This window comes from Mobula hypostoma, chromosome 1, assembly GCF_963921235.1.
Source record: "Mobula hypostoma chromosome 1, sMobHyp1.1, whole genome shotgun sequence".
Lineage (NCBI taxonomy): Eukaryota > Metazoa > Chordata > Chondrichthyes > Myliobatiformes > Myliobatidae > Mobula > Mobula hypostoma.
Genome location: NC_086097.1, coordinates 111,244,173 through 111,267,868, shown reverse-complemented (window position 1 = coordinate 111,267,868; position 23,696 = coordinate 111,244,173). Strand labels below are relative to the sequence as shown.

The 23,696-nt window shown below is 39.8% G+C and overlaps 1 protein-coding gene across 11 annotated transcripts in view; it reads right to left on the bottom strand.

The window, feature by feature from the left end:
* The window catches only part of lrrfip2 (leucine rich repeat (in FLII) interacting protein 2), a 130,934-nt gene extending 108,635 nt beyond the window's left edge, over positions 1 to 22,299 (bottom strand). For 7 of the 11 annotated variants that reach the window (XM_063054807.1, XM_063054829.1, XM_063054836.1 and 4 more), the window contains exons 1-6: positions 22,178 to 22,299; positions 19,458 to 19,639; positions 7,555 to 7,641; positions 5,614 to 5,661; positions 1,223 to 1,273; positions 1,095 to 1,139 (exon numbers count right to left, since the gene is read on the bottom strand). In XM_063054807.1, coding sequence (XP_062910877.1) covers positions 1,095 to 1,139; positions 1,223 to 1,273; positions 5,614 to 5,661; positions 7,555 to 7,641; positions 19,458 to 19,547 — 321 coding nt within the window. In that variant the 5' untranslated portion in view covers positions 19,548 to 19,639; positions 22,178 to 22,299. The remainder of the gene's footprint in view (positions 1 to 1,094; positions 1,140 to 1,222; positions 1,274 to 5,613; positions 5,662 to 7,554; positions 7,642 to 19,457; positions 19,640 to 22,177) is intronic. The other 4 variants (XM_063054852.1, XM_063054866.1, XM_063054855.1 and 1 more) reach the window with 1 other exon arrangement.
* Positions 22,300 to 23,696: the final 1,397 nt, after the last annotated feature.

Here is a 23,696-nt window from a genome sequence, read left to right as displayed (position 1 = left end):
CTCAAGGGCAGTATTTATGCCCTTCCATAATTTCACGTAGCAGCTAAAAATATAATCACATTTATGTTCAGAATGAGCTAGTATGTGCTTGATTTTAGATCTTATTTACAAATTTACAATTAAAATAAAACCAAAAACAATTGTAATGTAATCACAAAATCATTGGATTGTTACTCATTTGGTTGACTAAACATGCAAAGAACATTGATGAAACTCCATCTGGAAAACTACGTGCAGTTCCAGTTGCCATACTATAGGAATAACATGATTAAGTGAGAGGATGTAAAAATGATTCACTTGAATGTTGCTAATACTTCAGGGACTGAGATTGTAAGGGGAGACTGGAAAGACTGGAGCAAAGAAGATCAAGGTGTGACCTTAAAGAGCTTTACGAGGGGTGTAAATAATAAGAATGGTCACTGTCCTGTTCATAGGATACTACAGAGAACAGGTTTAAAGAAAGACCTTTACTCCCAACGATACTGGATGGTGGGTGAGGTAGTAGTAGAGGGGGGTAAAATTACAAAGTTTAAAAAGCACTTGGATAGATATTGGGATAGGAAAGATTTAAAGGGATACAGGAAAAATATAGGGAATGGAATTTACTTAGGTTGGGCACAGACACGGTGGACCAAAGGGCTTCTTTCTAGTCCTTATGACTAGATGACATTCTAATCCATAACCTAGACAGCAACTATCACTGCTGAAACTTTACTGAAAATAGCTCCTCATCTGCTCTCATTCTGGCTTTTTGATAGCATTTAAGCAGGACAGCAATTTAACACAGCCATAAGTTATTACACTGCAGATATTGACAACCCAACAAATAGTTTTTCATCCGCTTTCATTCCTTGCTTTTTGCTAAAAGAAATAGTTTTGTCCACCAGCATAGACTGAAGATCCCTACTTCAGTGTTTGGACAATGACGCCACCACCATCTCCTCAGCCTCAATCTTTTGTCAGAATTACTGTTCATTCGTAGACCAACTTTGGAGACAAATTATAGCCAGTGTACCATAAATGTCTTATTCAGTTAAATATAAGATGTACTTGAGAAGTCTGACCAGAATCATTGATAGAATTGAAGTACTAACCCTTGGGCTGCTATAACTTCGAACAGACAGGGCATCATTGGCTCCCTGATAAGTATAAAAAGAAAATAAATGAGAACAGATAGAGCTGGTATTAACTCCAAAAAGTGATTTTTAAAAGGTGTACAAACCAGGTGATGTCGGTGAGGCCTAATAGAATGCTTAGCACGTTCTGCATTCTCCTGGTAAGGAGACAGCAAACATCAAATGAACAGATATCAAACAACCAAATGATGTACAAGTTCATTAAGATGAACAAATTAAGCTAAATATATTTCAATAATAATCATGCACAAAGAGAGAGAGGTTATCTTGGAAGTAGAGAAGATCAGCAAAGAACAGTCCACAGAATTTGATTTATGTGATTATTAAAGCACAGCACTCCAACCATTTGTCAAAAATCGCTTTTTCTGATCAACTGATACACACTGTTAAATAGAAGACACTAGAAAACCACCAACAACTTACAATGAATTGTCTACTTTACAGCAAAAGATTAAAACTACTTTGAGACTGGATCAATTAAATGGTTAAGTGCAGCACAAATTGCACAAATTAAACTGAGTCATCACCTGTTAAGCTTGATTACACCTGTCAAATTTCATAAAACATTAACCAAATAAGCGGAGAATCTGTTTTCACCTTGCCTCCTTTTCAGTTTGAGGGTGTGTCTGATTGCCATAATGTAAGCTTTAGGGGAGTGCACCCAAGTTAACTGTTAGCAATGAAAGATGCAGGAGTAATTAAGTATGAGTGGTAGTATCAGTGACTTAATGAACACAATACTTAACAGTAATGCGACCACATAAAATGGTAAAGAGGAGGTGCAATTCCCTAAATACAAGATCTTAGATTATGCTCTTTCCACTACTGAAAACATCTACAGGGAGCATCGTCGCAGGAAAGCAGCATCCATCATCAGGGACCCCAACCATTCAGCCCATGCTTTTTCATTTATGTTGCCATCAGGAAAAAGGCACAGGAGCCTCAGGATTCACACCACCAGGTTCAGAAACAGTCATTACCCCTCAACCACCAGGCTCTTGAACCAGAGGGAATAAGTTCACTTGCCCCATCACTGGACTCCATGGACAATCCCACAATCCACGGACTCACTTTCAAGGACTCTTTATCCCATGTTCTCAATATTTATTACTTAGTTATTTATTACTCTTTTTTTCTTTCTCTTCGTGTTTGCACAATTTGTACTTTGTGCACTGGTTGTCTGCCCTGTTGATTCTACTGTGGTTATTGGATTTATTGAATGTACCTATAAGTAAATGAATCTCAGGGTTGTTTATGGTGACATATATATATACACTTTGATAATAAATTTACTTTGAACTTTAAACAATGAAGCAGAAATAAAACACAAGATAATGGGGATACTCAGCAGATCAGTAGCATCTGTCCAGAGACAACCAGGAAGGAAGCAGTAATGGAGTAATGGATCAATTATTGGAATAATGCACAGCAAAGTGAAGTGTGCTCCAACATGAGGAAATAAGTTCAATCTGATACATGTGGATTCAGTGTCAAAAACTAATTGGAAAGAGGGAACGTTTTACCAGAAGAAAGTGTAGGTAAAGTCTAAACCTACCAATAAATACATCTACAAGGAAAGCAGCATCCATTATCAAGGACCCCCAATATCCAAGCTATGCTGCCTTCTTGCTACCATTGTCAGACAGGAGGTAAAGGAGCTTGAGGTCCCACACCACCATTTGTAAGGGCTAATTGGTAATTAGATCTTACTAATCATGAAGCTAACAACCACCAGTTCAATCAGGGGTTCCCAACCTTTTTCATGCCATGGAGCTTTATTGAGAGGTCCATGGACCCCAGATTGGGAACTGCTGACTTTAAATATACCTAATTAATTAGCCTCCAATGGCAAAGAATTATGCAGATTCAACACACTCTGGCTAAATAAATTCCTCCTCAGCTCTGCTCTGAAGGGTAACGGTTATTACCCTCCAATCCCAAACCAGTATGGATAATTTCACTCATCTCAACTCTGAACTGATTCCACACCCTATGGACTAACTTTCAAGGACTCTACAGCTCAGATTTTCAGTATTATTTATTTACCCTACCTATCTATTTATCTATCTATCTATTTATTTATAAATAATTATTATGTTTTTAATTTGCACAGTTTGTCTTCTTTTACCCATTGGTTGTTTGTCAGTCTTTGTCTGTAGCTTTTTTTTAAACTCTATTGCATTTATTTGTTCGACTGTGAATGCCTGAAAGAAAATGAATCTCATGTATAGTGACATATACTCAATAAATTTCCTTTGAACTTTGAACAATACCTCAAGAAGGAAAGAAAATGAAACAAAGTTTGAATTCTTTCAAATGAAATTAAAACTGATCAAAAAAATGTGGTTTAAGATACATGCGATCAAATTAATGCAGATGAGAATTGTGCAAAATAAAATAGAAAATAGAAATGTAATTTTAAAAAATAGGTAGAGAAAGATAAAGGATATATGATTAGTAGCTGAAGTAAAACATAAACGTGCATAAAGCTGCAAGAGACTAAATGGAACTGAGTTAATTTAGACCAAAAGGTCTTTAAGTTATAAAAGCAGAGTTAAGACTCTGTCCATCACGTCCATCCACCATTCAACCAAAGCTGATTTATTTTGCCTCCCAATTGTATTTTCCTGCCTTCTCCCCATAACCACTAATGCCCTTACAAATTACGAAACTAGCAACTACCACTTTAAATATAGTTAATGAATTGGCCTCCTGTGGGAAAGAATTTTACTGATTCAGCACCTTCTGGCTAAAGAAGTCTCTCTTCATCCCTGTTCTAAATGGAGCTCCCTCTATTTTGAAGCAGTACCCTCTGATTCTAGACTCCCCCAATGTTGGAAACGTATTCTCCATGACTACTCTATCTAAACAGGCCCAGAGACATTAAACATTAACCCTTTTATTCCCGGAATCATTCGCATAAACCTCCTCTGGAACCTCTCCAATCCCAGGGCATCCTTTCTTAGATATGGAGCCACAAACTGCTCACAATACTCCAAATGTGGTCTGACCAATGCTTTGTGAAGTTTCCTTACTTCTTTCTATATTCTAGTCCGCACAACACGTCAAACCTGGAAGTGAATAAACTACAGCAGCTGAAGACCACGAACATAAACTCAGTGACCACTTTCTTCTTCTTTAAGCCCTTAACTCGGCAGTGGAGTTATCGGAGCATCGTCATGACGGTGCTTCTGTAGCAAGCTATTCTTGTTTTTACGAGGCCGAGTTGCTAGCTCGACACTCAACCCGACTTGGATTCGAACTCGGGAACCTTCGCTCCAAAGTCTGGTGCTGATATTATTGCGCCACCAAGCAGGACCGGTGACCACTTTAATTAGGTACAAGTGGTATCTACTAAAGTGGCCACTGAGTGTATTTCAGTGATACATGCTCAAGTACTAAAAAATATTAATGACATTCACAGCAGAGCATCAGACTTCCAATCCCTTCCCAAACTTGCCATAGGTGTATAATGTGCAGGAGTTTGAGTCATGAGATTTCATTTTAATACCACTGAGTCTTTGGGGTACACATTGTAAGCCTTACCTTACTCCAGCAAAAATATGCCAACCTATCCAACCATAATTTGTCAAGGTTACAGAGTTCTGCTTGTTATTAAGATTCAAAATACCCAAGTAGTCCCTAAGATTGCTCCTCCTCCAAGAAATAATGGCCAGCTCTTGGCGCTAAAATTAAGTTAGATTTTGTTAATACAAATGAAAATTTGTTCATTTGATGGTCATCAGCCATTCATTAAATCTCATAGCAACAACAATGTAAAAAAATCTTAAAAACGTAGCAAATTAAAGGGTAGTGCTGTAAGCATTAACCCCAGAACTACATTGTGTTACTAAGGGTGGAAAAGTTATAATGAAGATAACAGAACCAGAGGTAAGCATGTTGTTAAAGGACCAGAATTAAAAGTTCAAGTCCCTGAGTTAATTTTTGATCCAGGAGGGTGCTAGGTCATTTTTAGCCTATTGAAAGAATCCAATGCAGTATCAATCCTCAGAGGAGGGTTGATCCTTAAAACTGTTTGGAACCATCTTGAAAATGTTGATATTTTCAGTGACATCCACAGTGGATTTGAATGTTTCAAGACATGTGAAAACTAGCATGTTATTCATCCTGCAGGGGTACATAAGTGAATAGGCTATAACAACAAATTATCTTCTCAAGAAATTGAAACTAATTGTTGAGGAAGATGTCTCCTGAACAAGTATTTAAAATAAATGAGGCAGGGCTCAATCAGAAGAGTACATTCAAATTTTGAATTTATTTTCATTTATTTGTGACACTCAAATTGTAATATATAAATTCTATACCCTGCATGCATTAGCATTTATTAGACTGAAAACCTAAAATAAAGCTGTTAATTCAGATAATTCCAAGTAAACAAATGCACTCAAATTGTACTTGTTAGTAAGTTAAACATCAGCCACCACTGCACAGTAACAACCAACACCAGGCTTTATACCATCCACTGGTGAATTTCTCCCCATTTTCTGTCAGATGAATGATAAATCTACACAAAGAAGTTAAAAGAAAAAGAAAATTACTTGAGAGAGGAAAAGGAAACACTGACAGATCAGAGCACTACTGATACACGATGGAAAAGCAAGCTTCAGTTCTGTTTGGGCACATGTTCCAACTTTAATTTGTGTTTAGTAAGCAGTGCTACAACATCCTGAGAGCTCAGATTTTCATGTTTTTCCTACACAATTTTGCTTTAAGATATTGAAGATCAAATCATCACAAGCAGTTTCAGAAGCTATACAAGTCACTTAGTGAGCTATTACTTTATTATGGAATTGTTAAAGACTTGCGTACTGACAAGAGGGCATGTCCACCACTCCACCCTGTTTTCCAATATTTCAAATAAATGTACCAAGTACCTCACATAGTCCAGGTGAATAAGTGCCATGACTCTGTCAAAACATGATGTGTGCACAGTTACATAATTATATTTAGCACATGCCCAGAAGATTGGTTGGCTGAACAGAATGGTTTGTCAAAAAATTCAAATGTTTGCCATTCTTATTGCTACAGTTTTCTGAGGCTCAGCTATAATACTAAACTCAGATTAATTGAGTCACTTTTGTTCATTTACAAGACAAATAAGGAAAACATCATTTAATTCAAGTCAATTTGACCATTTAATTACTTATTAGACTATTAAACCTTTGATACATATGCTCCATATTCTGATAATCTTCCATAAACAATGAAAAACGATCACAACAGTTTAAAAAGAGTAATGTGGAGGAGTACACATTACAGTTTGTCTGACCAAAATATGCTTGACTTCCCTCCAAAGCTGTGTCAGTGTCTATCACAATTTATACAAGAAATACTATTGTCCTTTCAGAGCCTGATACGATTCTGGTGAATGCATGCTGTACACCCTCCTACCAAGACTCAGATAACCTTCCTGAAATGCAGTACCCATTGAAATTCAGCAGATCTAGCTAAGGCTCTATACAACTTACATAAAATATCCTCTCCTATGTACTCCTTAACCCTTGAAATTTGCCAATGCAACATTTGTCTTCTGAATGATTCTGCACGTACTTTTACAACCAATACATCTAGACACAGCAAAACCCACAATTTTGAAAAACATTCCAACAACTTTTCCTTTAAAAACCCAACACCTCATTCAAGGACTGGCATAATAATAGATTCTAAATAATTACAAAATATAGGAATATTGCTAAATAATTTGTTTACTTCAGTGCATCCATAAACATAATTACATTTAAAAAGCATTTAATTTGATGCTTGCAAGTCAGCCAAAAAGCATACCATGAAAAAAAGGAACACAAATGAAAGATAAGTATCTAACTGAATGAAACAAGAAATGAAGAACCAGTTCGAATGAACTGTTCAAAACACTTAATACTTATATGGTGCAAATGGAAAATTAGGTCAGCATGTCACTCAAAGACCCATACACGATGTATTGCAGTTCTCCACAAAAACACTTGGGATGAATGATTCACAGACAATGTACCATCAAAAATATATCTTTTTTTGGCTGAGGCTAGGGCTACCCACATGCAATGTCTTCTGTATACAAGCTTTCATGCAATACAGTTTACAGCAGATCAAAAAAGAACGTACCAACATTGTCTAGGGGTTCCTTGAGTGGCAATAAACACTGCCACAACATTCAAGATAGTTAGAAAATGTGGTGCAGGCATGAAAGATGGTATTTCTTCCTGCATCTCATTCAGAACCAAGCTAAATCATGTGTCCCAACTTGCAAATATGATTTAAACAATATCTTACAATCTTCTCAATTTCACAACACTGTTGCGTTAATTCTACTGAAGTGCCTGGCAGATGACCATGCCAATTTTCATTACTCACTGCACCTTACTTTCTTCAGGCACTCAGAAAGCATGCCTTCCCATACCTCCTTCTGCTGCCGCTCCAGTTCTTTCATACGAATATCTCTTGCCTCTGCTCGGGCTGCACGTTTGGCTGCAAGCCTGGCCTCTGCCTACAAAAAAGCAAAGAAAATTGATTGGTTGAGTTCCATTATTTGTCACATGTACATTAAAATATACAGTAAAATGCATAGTTAGAATAAGGTAGCTCCATGAAGGTATAAAAGCAATAGGTTACTAGTGTAACAAAAGCCAAACGTTTGTAGTAAAAGGGAAATGAACAAAGAAAACCACAAAAACCTTGCGGTCCTCTTTCAATGATTCCTGTCCAGCATCAATTCCAAAGCTTCCAGCAGCTGAGGCATCAGCCAAAATAGCATTTCAAAATATAAATTATATTTAGCTCTTTCAACCACGCAAAGAAATACAGGTCATTGAAAATTAAAGGCAATTTTCCCTTAACACAAATGAATTTTTAAAAGATTCAAAGTATGAAGAAACAGTTAAGTTCAATATCTATATAAAAATATTCTTTACCATGTTGTTGATTAAGAATGCCCCTGAAAGCTACCATGGCCTTAGTTTACCTAATCCAAGATTTGTAAACAATTTTAACACGAGTAATTCAAAAATACTTAAAATTGATCTAAGATTAAACAATTCTTCACACAAATGTAACTTTGCAAAAATAAAATGGCTTTCCAAGGAATAGATTTTCCACAGTTTAACTACCATTATCATCACAACATAGTCACAAGGAAAACAGTTCTTCAATTCTAAGGCTATGTCCACACTACGCCGGATAATTTTGAAAACGCCGGTTTCGAGTAAAAAGGACAGGCGTCCACACTAAGCCTTTTTCAAAATATCTCCGTCCACATTAGATGGATATTTGGGCGAATCTCCTCCTACTGGGCATGCGCAGGACACACACAGCAAACAAGCGAAGAGGAAACGGTATACTTTGTGCGCGTTTGTCCAGTTACAGAGTAGGAAAACTTTAAAGGAATTGCTCTTGGCTCTCGCAAAGGAGGACTTAAAACTTAAAAAAAACAAATACTGGAGCGTATGGAGGCAACCCACAGGGAGTTCACGGACAGTACGACCCGGCTGACGACCAACGTTGAAAAACTGACTAACTCTGTTACATTAATAAAGCACCTTATTAAATGTATAAAATGTCTGCATCAGCGTTATCTTGTATTTCCATACAATGTTACATTAGGCTGTTACACATCTATTGTCAGAGAAGTACTTGCATAAATAGGTAAACCACCTTCATACAAGCAAGGACAGAAAACAGGGCGAAGTGAGTATACTTATTAATTCAGTAAGCTATGGGTCAACTGGCTTCAGTCTCGTCCGTCTGTTCTGAAATTGTTAGGTGGTGGCGTTCAAGAAAACAACGAACATCTGTTCTGGCACATCATGACAGTGTTTTTAAATAGTCAAAAAAGCTCACTTTACAGTTTAACTCTCACGCCATTCACACCGACAGTGCGTCATAACAGCTTGCGCAGTACCAAGCAGAAGCAGAAAAAAGCATTGTTGTGGTGTTGTCATGACAGCGTTTTAAAATCTCTCCGGTTACCCCGTACACACTACGCCGGATATTAAGCATTTTCAGATTTATTCACTCTGGAGAGTGTTTTCGAAAATCTCCGTTTTCGGGGGCTGAAAATGCCGGCTCAGCGTGGACAGGAGGGCAAAACGAAGAGGAAAAGCTTCTTTGCCATAGAGGGAGTACAAAGAAGGTTCACCAGATTGATTCCTGGGATGGCAGGACTTTCATATGAAGAAAGACTGGATGAACTGGGCTTGTACTCGTTGGAATTTAGAAGATTGAGGGGGGATCTGATTGAAACGTATAAGATCCTAAAGGGATTGGACAGGCTAGATGCAGGAAGATTGTTCCCGATGTTGGGGAAGTCCAGAACGAGGGGTCACAGTTTGAGGATAGAGGGGAAGCCTTTTAGGACCGAGATTAGGAAAAACTTCTTCACACAGAGAGTGGTGAATCTCTGGAATTCTCTGCCACAGGAAACTGTTGAGGCCAGTTCATTGGCTATATTTAAGAGGGAGTTAGATATGGCCCTTGTGGCTACGGGGATCAGGGGGTATGGAGGGAAGACTGGGGCGGGGTTCTGAGTTGGATGATCAGCCATGATCATAATAAATGGCGGTGCAGGCTCAAAGGGCCGAATGGCCTACTCCTGCACCTATTTTCTATGTTTCTATGTTTCTATCCGGCGTAGTGTGGACGTACCCTAAGTTTCAACACGATTCTCAATTTAAGCTTCAAATATACAAAAGGTGCAAGACATGAATCACTTATCACTCTGTCTACTTATGTCGACACTGTTAAGCAACTATGCCCTTGTACCTATAGATCTCTGTTGTACAACACCCCTCAGGGTACTACTATTTATTGCCCAACTTCTGCCCTGGTTTGTCTTTCCAAAATGCAACGCTATTCTCTTGCCAGAATTAATTTCAAGATCCTTATATAATCTTAGACAAGTTTCTTCACAGTCCACTCTACCACTAATTTTGCTGTCATCCGCAAATTTACAAACCATGCCAACTCTATTCTCATCCAAATCATTGATATATCTGACACATAACAGGGAACACAGCAATCATCACTGCAGCACACTGGTCACAGGCCTCCAGTTTGGAAAAACAACTTTCTTCAACCAATCTCTGACTCTTTCCACCAAGTCAATTCTGTCTCCAACTGGCATGCCCATTGTGGATCTCATTTAATTCAACTTTCCAGATCAGCCTACCATGTAGGACTTTGTCAAATGCCTTCTTAAAATGGAGAGAGCATGAACTGCCCTGCCCTTATCAGCCCTCTAGGTCACCTCTTCCAAAAACTCACAATTTCCCCACAAATAAAGCCATGCTAACCATCAATAATGAGTCCAAGCCTTTCCAAATGCAGGTGGATCCTGTCCTTCAGGATCTCCTCCAGAAACTTACCCACCTCTGATATTAGGCAGACCAGTCTTTGCAGTCTATTTTTAAATAATGGTACAGCATTAGCCACACTTTGGTATCTTATTCGTGGCTAATGACAAGTATCTCGAAAAAGGGCCTAACAATTTCTTCCCTACCTTAACACAGTATCCTCAGATACACTTGGTCAGCCCCCAGAGATTTATCTAACTTTGTATACTTCAAGACTACCAATTCTTTTGTATGTGGATACGTGCTCTTCCCAGGATTCCCAGCTTCCATGATCATATTCTTCATGGTAAATACAGACAAGAAACATTCAAAAATTCATCTCCTGTAGTTCCACAGAGACAAACATTGATCCTTAAGGGGCCCTATTCTCTCCCTTAATATACCTACCAAAGTACTCTCGTGTCACTTTTTGCTCCCCCAATACCCCGACATCCTTTATACTCCTCAAGGGAATTCTTCTGATCCCAGCTCTCTGTACTTGGCATATGTCTCCCCTTCCCTGACCAGAACTTTAATGTCCTGCAACACACATCAAAGTTGCTGGTGAACGCAGCAGGCCAAGACCTCTCAACTTCAATGCCTCTCAACTTTAATGACCTTCCTGAATCAGAATCCCATAACTCTGCCAGCCTTGCTCTTCACTCTCAAAGAACATGTTGTTCCTGAACTCTTCCTATCAGCTAAGAGCCTTCTACTTGTCAGGCATTCATTTACCTGCAAACCACCTCTCCTAATCAATTTTTGCAAGCTCCCATTTAATTCCATCAAAATTGGCCTTACACCATTTTCCATCTTCAACTTGTGGACCAGTCCTATCTCTCATGATATAGACATGGGTCCAAAAATGCTCTCCGGCTGACACTTCAGTCCTGTCTCATTTCCCAAGAAGAAATCTAGTGTTGCCCTGTCTCTCGTAGGGTCATCTATATGTTGCCTGTGAAATGTTTCCTGGATCGATCCAGGCCCTAGCACTATGGCTGTCCCAGTTAATATTGGGGAAGTTCAAATCATTTGCCATTATAAATTGTTTTTACAATTATTTGCAATCTCCCTATACAGTTAACCCTCTAATTCCTGCTAACTATTGTATAATCCCATCAAAAAGATCACTCCCTTCTTATTTCTACTTTCCACCCTTATAGCCTGAATTAACAATTTCCAAGATATATCCTCTGTTAGTTACTGGGATTCCCCCTAATTAAAGAAGCAATTCCCTCTTTCCCTTACCCCCACCATAATCATACCCAAGGCAGTTGTAGTCCGGAACACTGGATTGTTAGTCCTGCCCAGCCTTTAACAATGTTTGTGTGATAGCTATAACATGCCTATGCCATCTGCCTTACCTGTCATGCATTATGCATTAAAATAAATGCACTTAAGCCTTTCCAAGCTTCCAGACTCACCTTCCTGCTCCTATCTGATCTGCCTACTAAACATGCTTGCTTTATCTGCTTCAACTTTTTTATCTGCCGCACTAAACTTTGGGCTCCATCCCCTGACAGACTAGCACCAGCAAGACTTCCCAGCAGGAAAATAGACCCCTTTAGTTCAGGTGTAACCCATTCCTCTTGTACAGTTTACCTCTGCCCCAGAAGAGATCCCAACTGTACAAAATGTCCCTTACTCCTACACCAGCTCCTCAGATACATATTCATCTGCCTAATCCTCTAATTCCTACCCTCATAAACACATCAGTAAACCAAAGGTTATAATCCTTCTTTTCCTACCTATACCAACGTTACCAATGTGGACACTGATCTCTATCTCCTCACCCTCTGCCTTGAGAACATACTGCAAACTTGGCCCTTGTACTTGGGAGGCAATATACCATCATGTAGTCTCATTCGCACCCAAGAATTTCCATATTTTCCCCTGACTATCAAGTTTCCAACCACTATAGTTCTCATCTCCACCATCTCCTGCTCTGTATCAGAGCCACACCTGGTGCCAATGATCTGGCTAATGCTTTCAATTTTTTTCTGAGAGGCCATCCTCCACTATCGTACCCAAAAGCAGTATATTTGTTTGAGAGGGGAACAGCAGAATATATGAATGAGATATTTTAAGTTAAAATGTAAACTACATTTGTTATTTCAACACATTTTCATGGCAGATTTTGTCATCAGTGGTACAAAATTGACTGAACAGGAATTAGATGAGGAACTTAATAAAATAGACAAACTTATGCAATCCACCCATTTGAATTTTCTTTTCAATTTTCAATTGCATCATTCCAATTTAAACTACATTGAGTTCACAGACAAACAGAAAATGTTGAATGAGTTGGGAACACAAAAACTATCTACATGTAGAATCCCAAAGAGGAGAATGTCATAAAAAAGATCAAGGTGCATTAGTGGCTATCACAAAACAGAATCCAAAGTCTTATGTAAACATGTAAAACATAAAATGTTAGGAGAACAGAAAGGCAAGGTAAATTATCGAGCAAAAAATCTGATCCCTTGTGCAAAATAGAAAAAATATTCTTCATTAGTCTGAACAAAATAAGCAAATTATAGAACAATAAACAAGACTAGTAATTTAGATGGGATTAAAGTACATGAGAATATGTATTTGGAAGGCTGGTAAAAATAAAATTGAAAAAGCAACAATGGCAGGATATCACTCGTCTCAAATTCGGAAGAGAATTTAAGGGTGTCCATTATAGATATTTGGCCATTTGGGCCCAGAGGGGGGATTTACGAGTCAAGTTAGGGCTTAGAGGGATAAACTGGGTAGTCAGGGTAGTAAATGAAGAGTCTGGGCAGGAGTTCAAGTCCAGGTCAAAGCTTTCCATGTTCAAATGTCAGTGATCCAAGAAGTACACGCACTGAGGAGACCAGCGATCTTAGGTCAGAGACCAATCTCTGGTTGGAAGTCAGCAGCAAGTCCCAGGCACGGAAGGAATCATGAGAGCCCATGCACCCCAGAAGGAAGGTTCATGCAAGTCCAGAGATTGAGGTCCATGATCAGCATCCTGGGGTGAAGTCCAAAGCTGGAGATCCAGTAACTGTGAGTCACAGAATTCGGGGACAAGGACTGGAGGCTGGGAGATTAACTGTATTGAGGTTGGAGGCCTGTCTAGGTATATGTGGAAGGATGGGAAAGGAGCTTGTTTTGCTGTTGTTTTCTTGTTTTGTTGCTGCTGCTTGTGTTGTTCTGTGGTATTGTAGGCATGCTATGTTAGTGCTGGAATGTGTGGCTGCCTCTAAAACATCACAAATGACACATTTCATGGTATATTTCAAAATACAAGATCACCTTACACCGCATGCTGTCGGAGCAGTGCTGCCAGGATAATCAAGGACACTACCCACCCAGCCACAACACTTTTCGTCTCTCTTCCCTCCGGGAGAAGGCTCAGGAGCTTGAAGACTCGTACGGCCAGATTTGGAAACAGCTTCTTTCCAACTGTGATAAGACTGCTGAACAGATCCTGACTCCAAATATCCAGACCTGCCTCTCAGTTTTTTTTGCACTACCTTACTTTCCATTTTTCTATTTACGATTTATAATTTAAATTTTTAATATTTACTATCGATTTGTAATCCAGGGAGCAGGAAGCGCAGAATCAAATATCGCTATGATGATTGTACGTTCTAGTATCAATTGTTTGGTGACAATAAAGTATAAACATATCTGACTAAAATAGCTCAGGAACAGATCCTTCAACTGTCAACCGTCTGCTCTATCAACCACCCATTCACACTAATTCTACATTAATCCTTTTTTTTATTCTCCCTACATTCTCATCAACTCCCCTCAATATTCTACCACTCACCTACACACCAAGTACAATTAGAGTCTATTAACAATGACTCATGAGATGTGGGAGGAAACTGGAGCAGCCGGAGAAAACCCACAATCACAAGAAGAACGTGCAAACCAAACTCACCCTGGGAGGCAGCAGCTCTGCTGGCCGCAAAGCAAGCTGCTGCCTTTGAATTTGATGAGTTTACAATTCTCAGAAGAAATGGAGGTATTGCAACACAGACTGAAAGGAAGGGGTAATCCTAGAATATGCATGAATATGGTGAAAAGCTTTTAGTGACCATATGTAGGATAAAAGTACCACCACTTAGATAGGTTTAGAGCCACAAACTGAAAACTCACATATCTGAAGAAAGTATCATCAGCTGGAGTTCACCTCCGGATTACTGAGCTTAATGATCTATGTGTAAGGAATAGAAGAAATAGGTCACAGTCCACAGAAGTACCCACAGTATAGGTATAAAACTGACTGGATTCCTGTCAGCAGATTTTAAAGAGTTTGGAAAGAGATTAATAAGTATTAAATAAACTAATTAGTACATCAACTAAGTAGTAGTTTCTGGATTACTTCTACCTGCATACAGGCAGAGGCTAAACAGCAAGGCTCCAGAGATCAGGACCACAAAAAGGTGGTCATGGGAAGCAGGGAAGCAGCAACAGGATTGCTTCAAATTGGTCGACTGAGCTGTGTTCAAGGACTCATTTGTAGATCTGAATGAATATACCATGATTGTCACAGTCTTTATAAAAACAGTTGCAAGCAAGATTGTCCCCACAAAATTATTCAGTCTTCCCCAATCAGAAGTCCTGGATGAAACTATAAGATCTACAATCTGCTGCAGGCCAGATCAGAGGCATTCAAGTTTGCCAAGTAAGAAAATTACAAGTGGTCCAGGTACAATCGCTGGAAAGCCATCTCATGGGCAAAGTGGCAATTCCAGATGAAATCTGAATCATTCGAGGATTCTCAACAGCTTTGACAGGGCTAGAGTGCTATAATGTCTTACAAAGTGAAATCAAGTGACATAGGTGACAAAAGAGCTTCACTTCCAGATGAATTATAGCTATAATGTCTTACAAAGTGAAATCAAGCGACATAGGTGACAAAAGAGCTTCACTTCCAGATGAATTAAATGCCTTCTATACTCACTTTGACCGTCAAAACATGGAGGGATTATCACAAACTCCCACAGTGCCTGAAGACCCAAAGATTTCAATCTTTGAAGCCAAAGTGAGAGCATCAAGAGGGTGAACCCACAGAAACCATCCAGCCCAGATGGGATACTAGAGCGAGTACGAAAAGCAGTGCTGATCAACTGGATGGAGTGTTCACTGAGATCTTCAACCTCTGGCATTGGCAGTCTGAGGTACCCCCTGCTCCAAGCAGACTTTATTTTTATACCGGTGCCTAAGAAGGATGTGATAACCTGCCTCAATTACTATTGTCTAGTAGTATTTACATCCTCAGTGATGAAATATGTTGAGAGGTTGGTGATGAAGCACATCAACTCCGGCCTGAGAAACGACTTGGATCTGCTCTAATTTGCCAACCGGCACAACAGGTACACAGCAGATGCCTTTTCTTTGGCTCTTCACTCAATCTTGGAACATCTGGACAGCAAAGACACATGCATTAGGATGCTTTTTATCAACCACAGCTCAGCATTCTATATTATCATCCCCTCAAAACTAATCAATAAGCTTCAAGACCTTGGCCTCAAAACTTCATTGTGCAATTGGATCCTCGATTTCCTCACTTGCAGACCCCAGTCAGTTTGGATTGGCAACAATATCACCTCCACAATCTCCATCAGCACAGGTACTCCACAAGGCTGTGTGCTTAACCCCCTGCTCTACTCAGTTTACACTTATGACAGTGTATCTATGCACACTCCAAAGCCTCAGGACTCACACCACCAGGTCAGGAACACTTATTACTCCTCAACCATCAGGCTCTCGAACCAGAGGAGATAACCACTCAACTTCACTTGGCCCATCATTGAAATGTTCCCACAACCTACGGACTAACTTTCACTTAGTTGAACCACTTCTCACAGCTATTACAACCTTAAGTCCTGATGAAGGATCTTGGACCAAAACATCGACTGTTTACTCTTTTCCATAGATGCAGCCTGGCCTTCTAAGATCCTCCAGCCATTTTGTGTGTGTTGCTTAGATTTCCAGCATCTGCAGATTTTCACTTGTTTGTGACAGCCAGCAGTCTTTTTGGATAAGTCTCAATCAGCTTTGCACAACGTGGTAGAGCAAGATTTGTCCATTCTTCCTTGCAAAGTTGCTTAAGCTGTGGCAGGTTAGTTGGGAAGCGGCAATGGACAGTAATCCTGAGGTCTTGCCAGAGATGTTTGATTGAGTTAAGGTCAAGACTGACTGGGCCACTCAAGGACATTAATTTTCTTTATTTGAAGACACTCCATAGTTGCTCTGGCATTGTGCTTTGGGTCATTGTCTTGCTGAAAGATGAACTTCCTCCCCAGTTTAAGATTCCTGGCAGAGGCTAGCAGGTTTTTATCCAGGATCTTTCTGTATTTAGCAACATTCATCTTCCCATCAATCCTGAACAGATTTCCAGTCCCTGCTGCTGAAAAACATCCCCATAGCACGATGCTACCTCCACCATATTTTACAGTAGGGCTGTGTTATCGGGCTGATGCGCAGTATTAGGTTTAAGCCACATGTACTGTTTGAGTGTTGAGACCAGAAAGTTCCACTGCAGTCTCATCCAACCACAAGACCATTTTTTAGTGGTACGCATGACCTAGATAGAGTGGACGTGGAGAGAATATTTTCTATAGTCTAGGACCAGAGGGTATAGCCTCAGAATACAGGGATACCCATTTAGATGAGGAGGAATTTAATTAAGCCAGAGGATGGCGAATCTGTGGAATTCATTGCCACAGACAGCTGGGTAAGCCAAGTCAGTGAATATACTTAAAGGGGAGGTTGATCAATTATTGATTAGTCAGGGGTCAAAGGTTACAGGGAGAAGGTGAGAGAATAGGGTTGTAAAGGAGAATAAATCAGCCATGATAGAATAGTGGTGCACACTTGTTGCACTAAGTGCTTCTCTGTCTTCTGGTCTTATCTTCTGGTCCTATGTCACTTCTAAGGATTTGATTCACTTTTTTTTAAACCAACAATGCCCTCCTGCCTGGTTTTTTGATACAATGTGTATCCTTAGATGTTAAGCTCCCAACTGTGACCTCCTTCCAACTACAACTCGGTGATGACACAATATCATACCTGCTCATTTCTAACCAGGCTACAAGATAACCTACCTTATTTTGTATGCCGCATGCATTCAAAAACTTTGAATTCTGTATCCACCACCTGACTTTCCATAATGGAGCAATGAGGACTACAACATAACTTCCTGACTCTTTAACTCAGTTCTTCAACTAATAAAGGCAAGCATGCCACATGCCTTTTTTTACCATCTTATCAACTCGTATAGCCACTTTCAGAGAGCTACGGACCCAGACCCTAAGATCCCTATGAACATTAACAGTTTACCATGTTCCAAGGTGCAACACTCACACCGTCTACCAAGAGGGGCTTTGTCACAGTCTTACTAAAATCCACACAGACAACATACACTACCCTACTCTCAATCACCTTTGTCGCCTCCACAAAAAACTCAATCAAGATTGTAAGACAAGACTTGCTGCACAAAGCCATGCTAACTGTCCCTAACCAGGCTAAATTTTCGCAAATACACATAAATCCTATCCCTAAGAACTCTGCAATAACCTCCCTACAACTTGCATTAAGCTTACCGACCAGTAATTCCCTGGACTATCCCCATTTCCCTTCTTCAATTAAGGAACAACATTGGCTAATCTCCAGTTCTGCAAAACTGGAAAATAAAGAGCATGGCATTCATAACATTAAGATACACCTGACCAATCTCAATTTTGTGGGCATTAGAAGTATCCAGGACAACGTCTCAACCAAAAGCTCAAATTGTTGGGAGTTGGAACCAGCCCCACAGCAGATCACAGAGCAATGGATACTGGCTCTTCAGGCCAATCTCTGACCACGGTGCCCACCCAGCTTGTCCCAATTTCATGCATTCAGCCCATGCCAGATAATTCATAGTACAAGTCCTTAGCTGGCTTGACTTTCCAATATACATCACCTCACACTTATCTGTACTCTAATCTAAATATTGTGCCAGGGAGCAGTGTATTTTTTTGTACAGCCTCCAAGAGAATCAGCTAATATTCCCATTCAGAACTGCTACAACTGAAATCTGTAACCGTGGGCACTCCAATAACAAACATTGTTTCAAGTCATATTTTTAAAAAACTATGATCTTCACAATTGGCAAGCCACCCAGGAAGTAAGTGTAGCAGCTGGAGGCTCAGGGAACATATTAACTTTCTCAGGAAATGTGACTGCCAGTCTGGATCCAGATAAAATTGAAACACAGGGCCCTACCCACTACTCCAAGATGAACCCCTAGCTAATGTAAAGTTGCTGGAAAATACAGATGAAGACCTCAGAGCAAGATTACATGACTTTGCTACTTTGCTTCACAGAGATGTGGCTCACCCCAAGGACTCCAGCTCAACAGATTCACCTTCTAGTGCATGGACTGGACAACAGATGATAACTTTCTTCAAACAAATGAATTTTTTTTTAAACCACAGAAGGGATTTGATGTCAAACCATTAACTATGCACAATGAACTGAATTAAATTCTTATGGGTAACAACCTCAAGGGATGTGGGGACAAAGTAAGAACAAGATACTAAATTTTGATGATCAGTCACAATTGTTTGAAATGGTGCAACATGCTCATAGAAGGCCTACTCCAATTTCCCATGTCATCTTCACATGGTTGGGACACTTGAAAACAATAGGTATAACTCTTTTCAAATAAAATACATCTACCATTAAAATTTATGAAAGAACATGTATAAGGAAAGCTTCTAATTTGATAAACATTTACTCAGATTGCCCAGGAGTGTCTAAAGATCACAGCATTGCCTTCCAATGACAGAAATGTGTTACACACCAGATATGAAGAAAATCTTAATTCTTTTAAGTCAAGATTCAATTTTACTCTGGGTTTTGTAAAATAATATGCTAGATTACCTATGCACATCCAGCATCATAACCAGACTAGAAATGTAACAAAATGAACTTTGAACATTCAACCTACCTCTCTGGCAATATGGCTCAGGGCTTCATCTTCGGCTGAGAATCTATCTTTGATAGGTGTCCGTTTTCTTCCAGCGCCTGGTGTCCCCATTTTCTCCAAATGATTAAACCCAATGTCTTCTAGAATATTCGGGACTGCAGAACCAAGTATAATTTGAACAGGTGCTCCCTTCTATGGTTGTGCTGTAAAGGCAAAATAAGCCATAATTTTTTTCTCTCTTGCACATCCTGAACTTGCATACAAATTATAATTTAAAATGCAAAATTTACAAATGTGTTCAATTTCATGAATTAAGATACACATCCTATGGATTACTATAATAATTTTACTTGTCAACTGCGGAAATATACCTGTAATTCTGAAGTCTTTATGAACTTAAAATTTTTATAAAATGTAATGTGACAAAACAGAACCTGTGTGATCCCAGAGTGCTTTGCTCGTTTGTTGATATGTTTGGATGGGAAGTTTGAAAGCATGTAATCTATAGCAGGGTATGTGTTTTATGGCAGGGAGTGTTTTGACAGCACAGAAAAACAGAACAAAGCTGTTGGGGGAAGGGAGGGAAGCCTCAAAGACAAATGTGACTCATTCAAGATGGATGCAGATAAGAAAAGATTGCAATTAAAGGATGACTTACTGGACTCTGTAAATGTATAAGAATTATCTGTTTTCAGCTGTAAGATTGAAGCTCCTACCGACGACTTAATGTATGGAGGTAGACTTTCCATTACAAGTAATAAATACGCTAATATTTTGATCCACTGAGTTTGTTGTAGTCTGTTACTATGTACATAGAAGATCTAGCTGAATACTAGATGAAACAAACTAATATTTCACTTCTAAACAAAGTACAATATTAAAGTATTTATGCCCTAACATTTTTCCATTGATCTTCTACAATTCTAGTGCTGCAATGATCAGAGTGGTGATTTGACTCCACTTTCATACTCAAACCGAAAGCAAAACCAAGTTGATAGTTCAGTTGCTTTGGGTGTCAAAGTCATGCAACTCTGTTATACCAGGTAACTTTGGGAAGCTTCCATTTTCATTGAATTCCAGAAAAAAATAAACCGACCATAAAGTCACTTGAATGAAGACAAGCACAATCTCATTGTCTCATAGTAAAATGGATTTCTCATTGTCCAGTTGTTGTGTACAAGTGTACTTTACATCCTGGTCTGGAAAAACCATGTCTTGTTTGACATTATACACGTACATAGTTAAATGACAATACATTTGACTTGACACCATAAACAAAAACCAAAAAAGTGCACAAGGATTAGTAGAATGGAAGCAAAATAGCCAAATCAAATAGAAAAATCAAGAAAGAAGACCCCCTAACTTAGACTGGGGATGGAATTAGAAAGGATCATTAAAGTAGAAGGGTTCAAGTGCTGGAGAAACGCTGCTGCCCATGGTCAGACAGAGCACAAAAGCCAAAACAAACAACAGATTACAGAGATACAGAAACTGTGATGCAAAAAAAAATCTGAAACTCAAGAATGAGAATTTTATATGCAGTGGTAATGTGACAGTCAGCAAGGCGTCAAAGGGAATTGCTGTAGTAACAGAGAATATCTTCTCACCGCTCCATCAGCCCTGCCCTTGCTGACTCTCTACGGTCTTGAAATGAAGTATGACAACAAATAATTCAGAATCTAGAATAACCTAGATTAAATATTAACCTATCCAGTACTCCGATTGCTTAGGGCAGCGAATAGGTTGGGTTTGTCCACAATCAATTCCTTGGTCTTACCAACGTTAAGGTTGTTGCTGTGACACCACTCAAATCAGCTAATTTATCTCACTCCCATACACCTCCTCGTCACCATCTGAAATTCTGCCAACAGCGGTTGTGTCATCGGCGAATTTATAGATGGGGTTTGAGCTAAGTCTAGCCACACAGTTTGTGGGTGTAGAGGAAGTAGAGCACACATCTTTGAGGTGTGCCAATGTTGATTGTCAGCGACGTTATATCCGATCCACACTGACTGTGCTCCCGATGAGGAAGTCAAGGATCCAGTTGCAAAGGGAGGTACAGAGGAGAAAGCTGAAGGGTGACTTATAGAGACTGATAAAATTATGAGGGGTGTAACGAAGGTGGATGTTCACTGTTTTCCCCAAGGGTAGGGTAAGACAAGAGAACATAGATTGATGGTGAAAGATTTACAAGGAATCTGAGAGACAGTTTGTTCCACACACAGGGTGGTGGGTATATGGAACAAGCTGTCGGAGGCAATGCTAGCGACAAGTTACAATGACAGGGTTTAAAAGACATTTAGAAATATGGGTAGATATATAAAGTGGAAAAGTGGGCCAAGCGCAGGAAAATGGGTGTCGCTCTGGTAGGGCAACACTGTGGGCATGGTTAAACTGTGCTGAAGAGCCTGTATCCCTACTCTCTATGATCGCCCTCTCACCATCTGCCTCCAAGGAAACCCCACCTCATAACTTGCTCCGCAGATTTAAACACTTGGCAAAAAAAAACAGCTTGGACAAGAGCCAAATACAGGGTGAGAATTACAGGCCCAGCAAGTTGATTCAGCCTGGGGCGGAGGTGCGGTTTGTCCCTGCTCCACACAGGGACAAGCCGGGAGGAGATGAGTTTTACACCGATCGTTGGGCGGAACAATCAAGGGGCCACCCTCGGCCGAGCAGCTCAGGACAGCCGGCCAAGCCCTAGGCAGCTCAGTGAATCCTCCCCCGAACCCACTGCTCACCCACAGGTCGGACATTGCCCACGAACCACAACCAGTGCTCTTTTCTTCGCTGCTTTGACAGTCGGCCGTCCGAAGTCAACGTCACCTCCCTCACACCCCTATGTGCGCGCACTCGACTTCCGGCGCCGAGAACGCGGCTCGTGCCCATCCCTGCGCATGCTTATTTACTTTCTGCTCCTGAATAGCTGAGGGAAGTTCCTTGCGTGAAGAGAAATCTGTAGGTTGTCCTTCTCCTCCTCCCACTTTCTTATTCTGGCATCTCCCTCTTCCTTTCCAGTCCTGATGAAGGGTCGCGCCCTGAAGTTTATTCATTTCCATAGATGCTGCCTGACCTGCTGAGGTCAAAGATTCAAGATTCAAAGCACGTTTATTATCAAACACACACACACAAGCCTTGAGATTCTATAGATGCTGGAAATGCAGTGTAACATACACACACAATGCTGGAGGAACTCAGCACGTCAGGCGACATCTCTGGAGAGGAATAAAATGTTGATGTTTAATTTGGACAGTCCTGTTGAAGGGTCTCAGCCTGAAATGTCGATTTCTTTCCATTGATGCTGTCTGGCCTGCCGAGCTTGTGTGTGTTACTCCATAATTTGTATATGTTGTGTCGGTGAAATCCGATGATTCTCAGCAATTTAGGTCCATTCCAAGCCTCTATATCGATCACAATTAAATGAAGAGGGCTTAAGGTGTTCAAAGCAAATTGATCAAACTTCATTAATGTCACCATATACTGACCTGAGATTCGTTTTCTTATGGGCATTCACAGTAAATGGAAAACAGAATTGATGAAAAACTACATACAACACAGACAAACAACCAATGTGCAAAGGACAACAAATAGCAAATGAAAAGAAAAATAATGATAAATAAGCAACAAATATCAAGAACACAAGTCCTTAAAGGTGAGTCTATAGGTTGTGGTCCATAAGTTCAGTGTTGAGGTGAGTGAAGATGAGTGCAGTTATCCCCTTTGGGTCAAGAGCCTAATGGTTAAGGAGTAGGAACTGTTCTTGAAACTGATGGTGTGGGGCTAATTCAAACCTGAAACTCTGTAAACACAACTTTTGTTGTTCAAAATTTAAGTGAACTTCTAATTCTGTAGAATATTGCTTTACAAGCTATGTGACGACGAACGTATAAACTTTTATCAATATGGATATAAATTTGGTATGGGAAAGTTGCATCTTTCTGGCCTCAGCACTGAATGACCTAATTTTAGGTAACTCAATTTTTTTCTGTTTTTAGAACTGGCTACTTACAGGTGTGTATTATGGTTCTGTGATATTGGTTCATTTTCTTCACTTTCCATCAGAAAAACCTGATATGCTGCTTAGCTCCAACAGTCCTGCACTGAAATACAGATGGTGCCTGACCTGCCGAGTGTTGTTTTCAAAACATTTGGAAACTACAAAGATCTTGGTTAAGGATGCATTTATTTTTAAATATATGCTGATGGTGGCCAATATGATGGGTTAGTTCAATATGGAGGTAGGTAGAGTAACAGGTACAA